This window comes from Bos javanicus, chromosome 2 (assembly GCF_032452875.1).
Source record: "Bos javanicus breed banteng chromosome 2, ARS-OSU_banteng_1.0, whole genome shotgun sequence".
Lineage (NCBI taxonomy): Eukaryota > Metazoa > Chordata > Mammalia > Artiodactyla > Bovidae > Bos > Bos javanicus.
The window spans coordinates 43497540-43510076 of NC_083869.1; the positions used below are offsets into that span (position 1 = coordinate 43497540).

The window sequence follows — 12537 nt, forward strand, 5'->3', positions numbered from 1 at the left end:
TAGGTACCTATCCTCAGTCAATCACTCTGCTAAGGAAGTAGGATAGTTTATATTCGCATCCTATGTTAGACTGCAGAGAGGAGTTTCCCAAGAAAGAGGATTCCCAGTCTGCCAGGAACCAGCACGGGAGATCCCACCCATGACAGGTCATGTGGAGGAGGCCTGATGAGCAAGGCGGATCAGGAATCGAGGGACCCCCTGGATCTGCTCGAGCATCTACTCCAAAACCAGAATCTGTCTGTCTTACTATTTTGTGCCTTTCACCAACTCTTCCGACATTAACAGGGGGCTATCCCCGACCACCTTTCTCTGGAAAAAGTCAACTTAGGGCTTTAGTTAATAAGTCTCCTGGGCATGATAGAAGTGTTTCAATTCAAACCCCTCTGATGGCTTTCTAGCTTGCCTGACAGGTTTATCCATACTCTTGCAATTAACACACATGATTGTTCACAGCCTCCCAACCGTGAGAGACACGGGAAGCCTAAAACATTCTAAAAATATAGAGCCTTTCGCAGAGTTAAAAACTATTAGAGTTGTGCTGGTGTAGATTTCATTGTTGAGGCAATGCTCGCTGCCAAGTGCCCATATCCTTTATCCATTGTGCACCTGGGAGTGCACTGGTTAACATAGTTGGAATGTAAGAAAAACAAGTAGTAGCCTTGGAATTAACCACATCAGACCTTTGAGCTAATTGGTTCTTTCTTAGTTGTAACTCACTGCACCTTTGCTCCGTGAGAACGTAACTCTGTTTAGCATTTTCTGAGGCTGACATAGATTAGAAATATAAAGAAAAAACACTTCAAGGGAAAATAAGTTTTCTGGCTGAACAGCCTTTATCAAAAAAGGGTCATAAAATGTCCACAGGCCTCCAAGGCCAGAAGATAATGTACACAACATTGTTTATGGGAAAGGTATGCAGAAAAAACCCTGGTTTCGATAAAGACAAAATAGATGTAATGTTTGGGCTGACTCTGCATGACTTTACATCTTTCATTTCCCTCTATGTACAAGTCAAGGTATAAAAGTTCCTTTTGAAAATAAAGTTATGGGCCTCGCTCACCAAAGCTTGGTCTCCCCGTGTCATTCTTTCTCTCTCTGTTCTTCTTTCAGGATGACTCCTTGGGACACAGGAGCTTTATTGGCTTTCTGTGTAAACCAAGGAAGATCAAGCCTCTTTCTCTCCCCTTTTACTTTCCTTATCGCTGACACTGTCATCCTGAGGGATTCCCTGGATCCTGCTGGGGCTGGACCCCGGCACCAGTCCAAAAGAAACAGAGCTCCAGAAGAAGTAGCTTAAGAGATACATACTGAATATTTATATGTATCCATATTATATATAGTATCTTATATTTACATGTAAATGGTCTACTAGATTTTTCTTAGTCATAAGACATAAAAATCAGGAAGAAGTTATCCAAATTTGAGGGTGTTGGGGAGTTTTGGGGGGCAGAGAGAAGAAAAACTGACTCTGTTAGTTGTACATTCCTTTGCAATAGAATAGTTGCTGGGGAAGGGAGCCAACGTTGCTGGGGAAGGTAGAAGGAGAAGGGTTCGTGGGGTGGGGAAGAAGATAGGAAGCACTACTCTGCAAGGAATAATTAAGCCATGGGATATGTGTGTATGTGAGTGTGTGTGTGGAATAATTAAGCCATGGGATGTGTGTATGTGTGTGTAACATGTGTGCCTTACAAGAACACCCCCTTCCCCTATTAATCTAAACACTTTAGATAATTTAAATTAGAGAGAGCAGCATTTGGCATTTCCAATGAAAGGTTTTTGAATGGTAAAAAGAAAAAAAAGGTTAAGACTTTTAGAAACATTATTAAATCATTTACTCAGTAACAACAATTAGCAGGTAACATGAACAAATGTATATATTCATTTCCCATTTGGCCTGAATAAGCAGTGCTTATTACTAAATTTGCTACACAGTGCTATCCTAAGGCAGGTTTTCCTATGGCCAGGGAAAACAGTATTTTAAATAGTCCATCTTTCTAAAATTCAAGTGACTATTCCTAAGCAGGTATTTAGAAAGGAATTGGAACAATTAAGGCTTAATTAGAATGAGAACAAAAACAAAACACACAATTACAAAAGAACATTTAAATAGGAAAATAAGGAAACTATACATAAAAAATTATACATGTACACACATTGTATCAAAATACTTTTTCTATTTTGGTAACCAAATTTTGGAGACTAAAAACAAACTAATTCAAGCATTCCTAAATATAAAAATGTCAAGTCTGTATTTATTAAAAACAAGATAGTATTGGTTCTGTTGAAGTAACCACATATGCACCAAGATAAACATTTGGCATTGTGAAAATGGAAAGAGGGGACAGCTTTAAATTTCCTCAGTATTATCACTCCTTAAATACTTAAACTTTTTTCAGTTACTTTTCTGTTAAAAATAAGTTTACTTATTTTTAAATGTGAGGCCAACTTATTACAAATGGAAGGTATTAGGTTTGCACCAGATAAAAAAATAACATTTACATTTGCCTAGATGCAACAATTTAAAAAGATACAAATTCAATATATAGTAGGAAAGTATGTAAAAAAAAAAAAAACCCAAAGAACCATATCCCGTTAAAAAAATAAGTGCACCTTCTATTGATTATATATTGAAAACTAAATATTCTGATTTAAAAGTAGCTTCTATAAAATGTCAAAGTAGTAGGCATTGTTTGCTTTTCTAATACAATGAATAAATAAGAAATATTTCTATCTCAAAAGTACTATCAGTATTTCTTAGCAAAAATGTAGTATATACATGGAAAAGCGGGCTTTGATACAGGATGTTCTGCATCTAGGTTTCTGAGTTTGATTTCCATTAAAATGTTTTCTACAACTTATAAGGACAACACACACAAAAGTAAAAAGATGAGGTAAACATCTTATACTTTTAAGAACTACTTGAAACTGAATACTTATATATTCCCAATGCCTCGGCTCTAGAAAAAGTCCTCCATAATGATGATGATATGACTTATATCTGAACCACATAATGAGCAGCAACTTTCTTGGTCTTCTGAATAGGCAGTGATGTTCTGTTATTACAAAGTAATCATGACTAAGTTTTGTCCAGTACTTTGCTTCAGTGCAGGTTTACATGAGGCACCAAGCTACAGTAAGAGCAGCTACAATGCCATTCAAAATTGCCATACTGTAGCCCATGTGGAAAGAATGTCCGGTCATTTTCCTAGGGGGAGAAAAAAACAGATGAAAAAAGGAAAATGTAATTTGGAATAGCAAAGACACCATCAGTTTTTACTGAAAATGCTTACAACCTGGAAACACGTTTCCCAAACACTGTTTATACATTAACACACAAGTTAAAAAAGAATATTAGACACCTGCAGGATTAGTAAAACTGTCTTGTTATCAAATATAATTTTTCAATTTCATTAACTGGAGTAAAATGCTGTTTGATCCCCGTAATTTCTTTACTGTGCTTCACAGTCACATGTACCATCACCTAATTCTAAAATATAAATCTTGTTACTAATATATTACAAGCATATTTTTTTATTTAAATTAACATTGGTTTCCCCACTCTCTTCTTACTGGTAATTTAAAATACATATTTTTTTCCAGTATTTGTCCTACTTGTACCATGTTTTCTTTAGATTACATGAAACTCTACTTTTTCTCTGAGCACTAAAAACAGCACTCGTCCATATGTAAATCATTAACAGATAATGTCTATTATAAACATTACAGTTTTCAACTTAATAGGTTACTTAATTTAGGTGGCTTTCAGTGGGTTCCCAAGTGTCAGTAAAGATGAGGTTTTATGATTACTATGAGGGCCAGCTAGCTCATGTGCACAGATTTCCCCTACATTTGTTCCCTTAATCATTGAGCAATTTTACTTATTTTACTACATTTTCTTAACACTCTTTACACTAACTCTATTGCAGTAATACTCTTTGCTTATCCTAATAAGGATGAGACATGCTAAAAAGAATAGAAGGTAGTGTCCAGTTGGTGTCAAGAGGCAGAAAAGAATCTTCTCAGTGGATCAATCCAAATCAAGGACATAGAAGGAGGTATACTAGTAGTAGTAAGAATGTCAAGTTGTTAAGTATTAAATAATAAGGGTCCTGGACTGAGAGGGTTACCATGCCCCTTGTCCTCTTTAATAAGCACAAATCAAAGACAGGGAAGAATTTAGATAAAAATTAATATTTGAAGAGCATCTTATTATAATGATTCCAGTCCAGTAAAATCAGGAGCAAAGACTAAAGAATTTACACTTTTCGAAGAACAGCCCCTTTGCATTCACCTGGGACTACAGACGACTTGTAATCGACTTGTATTCTGAGAGCCTCCTGTTCTGGTCCATGGGAGTTATTACTCTCTCCACTCAAACCTTCTCATCTGGGACTAGTTTAAGATGCTTCTCATTTGCTCATAAGGGCATTCTACCTAGCTGTATAACCTACTATTTGGTAAAATAAAAGAGATAACACTAAATACTTTGCCCCTTTAAGAAAAAGAAATTCCTCTAACAAAAACTGGTGAACAGAAATCTAATTGTAACTGTCAACATTATCATTCATTGTAAAAACAAAACAAAACCTATCACTGACCTGAGAATATTTAAATTCACTCTAACAAAGTTAATCATGGAACAGAATTTCAGGACTTTATTGTTCTCTTTTACTAGTTTGAGACCCCACATTCCAATAAAAATAGAAAAATCTCTAAAGTACAGCTTATTAGACATTAGGAAATTATAATAACTACAATGCTGACATAATTGAATTTTACTGAGATGTACAAGCTCAAATGCTCAGTGGATCTCACAAACCAGTAAAACAATGAATTTTAATAACATTGAAGAAATACTCCAGAGCAGTGGTTCTTATTCTTTCTACCACCTCAGACATACCATGCTCCCACTGTGAACACTGTAGCGGTTGTCATGCATGTACTGCCAGGCAAGGGACTAAAAATATTTGAGCAATTTCTAGTTTAAAATTGCTTTTTAAATTCACATGATTTTCCTCCCTGAAAAAGATATACAGAACCCTTGGCAGGTTTTCTATGACCTACTTGTGACCTTTGAAGTCCTGTAAAAAAACTGAAGGTACTTTGATTCCCCTTTGTCAAATACTCCATAAGACGTTATGGAAAAACCTGAACAAACTTTTGACCAACCCAATATAATTAAAATTAACATGTGACTTCATTTAACATACTAATTCAAAAATTTAACACCTGGCTATTCATTTGACCATTTAAAAATAAATACAGAAACAAACAGAGACCTCAATGACAAAACCAGGATGTTTCCTAAAGTAAATGTTAGAATTCCTAACTGTGGATTTTATTATGCTGAGGTATAGTTCTATTCCACCACAATACATTTCTGAAATCAAAACGGAAATAAATGGGAAACATTTAATAAGAAAAAATACTAGAAAAAAAATATGGTTACAAAGCAAAGCTCATAATAATACAACTCTTTCTATATCCTAAAAGATTAGTTATAAGAAGGTACTATCTTGTTTTGATTCTAAAGAATTCCTAATAATAAAGAATCCTACAAAAACGAACTCATGTGAATCCTGTTAGTGGTTAAGAGTCTGAGAGAGAGTTTTGACGGCCAGCTTTGCCACTTTCAAGGGGTGGCAGAATTTGGTGCCAATTTCAAGCCAGAATTTGACCACTGAGCCTCAATTTCCCAAAATGGAAATACAAAGAAAGTCTACTCTTATAATAAAGTTACGAGAATCAGGTATCTGGCACATAACCAAATAATCAATAAATGTTAGCTGCTATCTACTATGGAAAAGAAAGCTTAGCTATAGATGAGATTCTGAAAAATTCTTTTGATCTTCTACTTCAATTCTTGCTTCTAAGTAAAACACCTAAATCTAGACCCAACCCAAATCAAAACAGAGGAACAGGAACATACAAGCAGACTCAAGAGGTGGAGGGAAGAAAGAGACTGAAGAACTACAGGTTTGTGTTTGTGTGTGCGTTTCTGCTTGGAATTACCCTCTTCCAAAAAGTTCATCATCACTTCTCCCTTTATAATTCACAAGGGAACTCAAGACTTCCACTATTTAGATCTAGATTTTGTAGTCTGGAAATGTGCTTTCTAGCAATATAGTTATATTGATATCTAACAAACTTGTAAAGTGACTAAATCATGCAAGAACTATACCTTAATTATTTTCATTTATTCAGGAATGGAATACATTTCAAATTTAAAATTCAAGTTAATTCAATGATTCTGGCAATTTAACTAAGTATAGTCTTACTTTTGAACTACAAATTAAAGCACTGACTAAGCCACTACCATAAGTCTCAAATAAATTACCCTTATTTCAGAGAGAGACCAAACAGATTGGCAGCTCTTTTTTCATGTTTCGTATTGATTGCTTTTCCTCTAATCATGGTCTGGTTGACTCCTAACTGAAGGTCTGTGCTACACAGTGCTGTGCTTAGTCGCTCAGTCGTGTCCAACTCTTTGTGGTCCCATGGACTGGGGCCTTCCAGGCTCCTCTGTCCATGGGGATTCTCTAGCTAAGTATACTGGAGCAGGTTGCCATGCCCTCCTCTAGGGGACCTTTCCAACCGGATCGAACCCAGGTCTCCCTCATGGCAGGCCGATTCTTTACCGTCTGAGCCAATACTACACAGTAGTCTTCACTTTCTTGAAGTCTTCATTCATATACTATATTCATTCCTTTATTTCCTTTCCCTCACATATGTTCCACATTTCAGACATGCTTATGACCGAACTCTTTCAATTTTCAATTTAATACAGTAACATCACTGCCAACCGATTTTTCTCTGAGCAGAAAGCTCTCTGCTTGCCAGTAAGAAACTATATTAAAGTCTTACATTAACAATCAACTGGCTATTTGTCTGTGACTGGCTCAATAGGAAACAGGATGACTAGTTGATACTAATCTATTCCTTCTTTACACATCTGAGCTGCCTTTTACTGCTCATTCTCTCCCTAGCCAAGAAATCTCTAATGCCAAAAAAATTTTAAGCTGTGTGAGCTCTGACTGGAGTAACTATCAGTTCTTTACCTGGAATCAGAAATTCTTAACCCAAGCCCAAAATCTGTAAGAAAATACTAAACCTCACCATATTTCAATCACTTGCAAAGCATTTCTCTCACATTTCTTTCAGAAACACAAAATGATACAACAAATTACTTGCACAAATTGCTGAGGAAGATGAAACTGTCAGTATTCCAATTAACTTTACCAGTGTTATTTAAGAAATAAGGGTTAGAATTTCAAAGAGAAAGCTTTCCTCCCTGAGGAAATGCTCTCATTAAGGAAAAAACAATATATATTACATTCACCCTTTATACTCTACAGTTCCGTTTTCTGTTGTTGGAGCAAGTCTTTTTCACTTTTTAAATTTTTTTTTTTTGGAGTTGATTTACAATGTTGTGTTATTTTCTGCAGTACAGCAAAGTGAGTCAGTTATATATTTATACACATATATCCACTCTTTTAGATTCTATTCCTGCTGCTGCTGCTGCTGCTAAGTCTCTTCAGTCGTGTCCAACTCTATGCAACCCCATAGACGTCAGCCCACCAGGCTCCCCCGTCCCTGGGATTCTCCAGGCAAGAACACTGGAGTGGGTTGCCATTTCCTTCTCTGATGCATGAAAGTGAAAGTGAAAAGTGAAAGTGAAGTCGCTCAGTCGTGTCCGACTCCTAGCGACCCCATGGACTGCAGCCCACCAGGCTCCTCCATCCATGGGATTTTCCAGGCAAGAGTACTGGAGTGGGGTGCCACTGCCTTCTCCAGATTCTGTTCCTATAGGTCATTAAACAGTATTGAAGAGTCTCCTGTGCTATACAGTAGGTTCTTACAGTAGTAGTGTGTATATGTCCCAGGTGGCGCTAGTGGTAAAGAACCTGCCTGCTAATGCAGGAGAGATAAGGGAGCAGTTCAATCCCTGGGTTGGGAAAATTCCCTGGAGGAGGGCATGGCAACCCATTCCAGTATTCTTGCCTGGAGAATCCCATGGATAGAGGAGCCTGGAGGGCTACAGTCTATGGGGTTGCAAAGAGTCAGACACAACTGAATCTACTTAGCATAGCAAGCACATGCATGTCAGTCCCAATCTCCCAATTTATCCTTCCACCCCCTCTCCTCCTTGGTAACTGTATTTGTTTCCTATATCCGTGACTCAATTTCTGTTTTGTAAATAGGTTCATTTGTACCATGTGCTTATATTTCCCATATAAGCGATATCATATGATACTTGTCTTTTTCCATCTGACTTTTACTTCACTAGGTATGATGGTGTCTAGGTCTATCCATGTCACTGGAAATGGCACTATTTCTTTCTATTTAATGGCTGAGTAATATATACTTACCACATCTTCTTTATCCAGTCCTCTGTCAATGGACATTTAGTTTGCTTCCATGTCCTGATTATCTAAATAGTGCTACAATGAACATGGTGATGCACGGATCTTTTTGAATCATGGTTTTCTCTAGATTTATGTCCAGGAATGGGACTGCTGGATCAGACGGTAGCTCTATTTTTAGTTTTAAAGAAACCTCCATAGTGTTTTCCATAGTAGCTGCACCAATTTATATTCCTACCAACGGTGTAGAAGGGTTCCCTTTTTTCCACACCATTCACAACATTTAATGTTTGTTGATTTTTTGATTATGGCCATTCTAACTAGTATAAGGTGATATACCTCACTGTAGTTTTGATTTGCATTTCTCTAGTAATTAGTGACGTTGAGCATCTTTTCATATGCCTTTTGACCAGCTGTATGTGTTCTTTAGCAAAATGTCTATCTGGATCTTCTGTCCACTTTTTTTTTTTTTTTTTTTGGATACTGAGATATATGGACTGTTTATATATTTTGAGATTAATCCCTTTTTGGTTGCTTTGTTTACAAATATTTTCTTCTATTCTGTGGGTTTTCATTTCCTTTATGGTTTCCTTTGCTGTGCAAAAGCTTTTAATTAGGTCCCATTTGTTCATTACTCTTGGAAGTGGATCAAAAAAGATCTTACTGCAATTTATGTCATAGAGTGTTCTGCCTATGTTTTCCTCTAAGAGTTTTATAGTATCCAGTCTTGTATTTAGGTCTTTAATCCACTGAGTTTATTTTTGTATATGGTGGTAGAGAATGTTCTAATTTCATTCTTTTATATGTATCTGTCCAGTTATCCCAGCACTGTTTACTGAGCGCACTGCTTTCGTCCACTGTATATTCTCGCCGCCTGTCATGGCCTTGGGGACCGAGTGCATGGCTTTCCCTCTGCACTTCTATCCTGCTCCACTGATCTGTATTTCTGTGTTCTGTGGCACTATCATTTTGTTTTGATTAAAGTTCTTTATTTTAAAATTTTCTTCTCTTTCCATTAAACTTCACCAAAATTTATAGCATGAGTTCTTTATACCAGGTAATATACATGGGAGACAAAGATGTGTCTAGTGACATAGTGTCCTAAGTGTTAAAGTTCTGCAGACAGCATTACTTAGAAGACGAAGGAGCTGTTTGGTTTGTAGAAGGGGAGAGATTTTAAGTTTAAAAGAACAGTCAGTACCTGAGCTAAAACTGAGTATGATGAAATCAGCATTCTAAACAAATAACAATATGTGCAGGGGCAACATGTAGAGAATGCAGGAAATGGTTAATAGTTCAGCATGGTGAGAGAAGGACTTGGAAAACTAACTCTCCTTCTACGGGGTGGAGGTAGGGGGGTTTAAACCTGGCTCTAATATTTATAGGACTACTTTAGCCTCCTTGAAAATCTAATTCCCATCTTTAAAGTAAGGTTAATAATTCCTCTCTTTAGTGCTCCTGTGAAGACTGAAAGAGATAATATTAACAAGTACTTGTTGCAGTGTCTTGAATGTACTGAGCACAAAATCATTAACCCAATAAAAGTCAACCATTATTTTTCATGCTGGACCTGCTGGAGTTAATGAGAGAGAATGAAGAACTGAAGGTGAGGCCAGGTTTCCCACCTTACTGGCTAGATGAAACATCACTCACCATGATAGGGAACCCAAAATACAGGTTGATACAAGTGGAAAATTTTAGATGTGTTAAACTCCAAATACCTATGGGACACTGAAGTAAAAACTCCTAGTAAGCAACAGGAAATACAAATGAAAATTAAAAGGGAGGTTCTCAGAAGACAGACTCAAGATAGGCTAGACAGACTCAGAAGTCTATTTCTCAGAATAGTAGCTTATGAAAAGGGATTCCACAAGTGCCAAGTAGGGATCAGAAAGCTGGAAAGAAAAAACAAAACAAAACAGAAGGGAGCAGTGTCAGAGAAATTAAGAAAGAAAATCATTTTGAAAAAGAATATTAAACTTTCAAATAATGGGTTGAAAATGAATTTTAAATTTTGTAATTAAGAGTTCTGTGGTCAATTTAAGGAGAAAAAATTTTAGTCTAGGAGTGACTGCACAACATATGTGGTAGCAACTAAAGTTCACTGTGAAGCAGGGACTATCTCTTCTCTAGTCTTAAAAGATACTTAACTATGAAGAGATTTAGGCATGAAGATATTTTCTCTAACACAGGAGAAACTTGAATGTTTGTAGAATTAAGTTTGGGCAGGGAGAAGAACCCTTTATCCTCTGAGATACAAGGAAAAATGGTATGACGGAAGTGGATGTAAACTAAGTTTGTAATTAATTTCATGAAAGAGGGAGGAAGAAGCAAGAAGTTCCCTCACAATGACCTTTCATGAAACTGGAAGTGAGGTCCACTGAAAACTAAAATGCAAAGTATGTAGAATAAACACAGAAAAAAAATGGGACAGGGATGTAGGATGGATGGATGTGCTGCTAATCACTTCAGTTGTGTCTGGCTCTGTGTAACCCTATGGACTGTAGCCCGCCAGGCTCCTCTGTCCATGGGATTCTCTAGGCATGGATGGATAGTGCTAGCTAGTAAGATTCTAGTTCAGAATATGAAGGTTGTGAACTCAAGTTATTCAGATCTTAGTTTGGATGATTCATCTCTTAGTCTCTTCATCCTTTCTATATGGACCACAGCACTGGACCCATTTCAGAATGGATTTGAGGTCTTCTGCTGTTGCAACGTTTTGCTAGCTTTGTTGCAGGCTCTCTCCTACCTGACCTTCCTTTTACCTCTATAACTTTACAATTTTTCAGGGCAGGCACTTCATCCTTCCTTCTCTGCAAAGGCCTGGTAAAAGGAAGCTAGTTTTACTTATAGTTCCTAACAACTGTAACCAAGTTTTGATGTATTTACTTTGGCTTCCCATTTTAAAGTTTCTATTATAATTATTTTTCTTGCCAACAACTTATTTCTCCTAGTTGATTTCTTAATCCTGAAAAACACTTACTGTACCTAGGAAAAAAGTAACTTGTAGACTCACAATCTAAAAGAAGTGAGTAAAGTTAATACAACAGGTTTTTATAACTGTCTTGTGTTGTTCTGTGTGTGTTTGCTCAGTCAAGTCCGAATCTTTGCGACCCCATGGACTGTATCTTGTCAGGCTCCTCTGTCCATAGGATTTTCCAGGCAAGAATACTGGAGTGAGATGTCATTTCCTTCTCCAATAACTGTCTTACTTTGTTATAATTTTAAACATCCTCAAGCTGTAAGCTTTCTTGTTTGTTCAAATGGCCTTTAGAGGACCCTTTATCACTACTTTATCATCATTTATTCACTAAAACTTAGATGTTCAGTAAAAGTTAACGCATTTACCATTTAAGTGTGAAGGAATTACTATGGGCTTCCCTTGCGGCTCAGTTGGGAAAGAATCCACCTGCAATAAGGGAGACCTGGGATCAATCCCTGAGTTGGGAAGACCTCCTGGAGAAGGGAAAGGCTACTCATTTCAGTATTCTATCCATGGGGAAGTAATTATTATAAATTACTTCCATTTTATTATTATTATTATATTATTATATTTTATTATATATTATATTATATATATATTATTATATTATTATATTTTTATTATTATAAATTACCCCATTTTATAATGGGGTTTTAAAAAAAGTGTGTCATATCCTGACATCTATAAAACTAAGCTGAACAGACAAGCCCACTTGATCTTATAAACATATATGTGTGTGTATATACATATATTTCTTAGATCTTTAGAAACTTTATAAGTAATGTCTAATTTCAGAGTGGTCCTCTAAGGAAGGCTAAGCAAACTAGGACACACCTGTCCTGCCACCTGTTTCTTTTTATTGGAAAATAGTCTCACTCATTCCTTTATGTACTGTCTTTGGCTGCTTTGGTGCTACAGTGGCAGAGCTGAAGAGTTGTGACAGGGACCACATGGCCCACAAAGCCAAAATACCACTTGGTCCTTTACAGAAAAGTCTGCCAACTTTTGTCATAAAGGCTTCCTATTCAAAGTATAATCCATAGATTAGCAATATATTAGCCTTGCCTGGGAATTCCAGGCAAGGCTAATTCTGAAATAGAGAATTCTGAACACAGAATTTCAGAATGTACCCCGACATACTGAATCAAAATCTCTTCAGCCAGAACCTCTAGTGACTCTAAAAACCTCAAA

The 12537-nt window shown here is 36.6% G+C and overlaps 1 protein-coding gene across 1 annotated transcript in view; it reads right to left on the minus strand.

Annotated features, from left to right (window-relative positions):
• Positions 1 to 1808: 1808 nt before the first annotated feature.
• Positions 1809 to 12537, minus strand: part of ARL6IP6 (ADP ribosylation factor like GTPase 6 interacting protein 6) — a 41672-nt gene continuing 30943 nt past the window's right edge. The window contains exon 4 of the mRNA XM_061437970.1: positions 1809 to 3205. Within this exon, the coding sequence (XP_061293954.1) occupies positions 3112 to 3205 (94 nt within the window). The 3' untranslated portion in view covers positions 1809 to 3111. The remainder of the gene's footprint in view (positions 3206 to 12537) is intronic.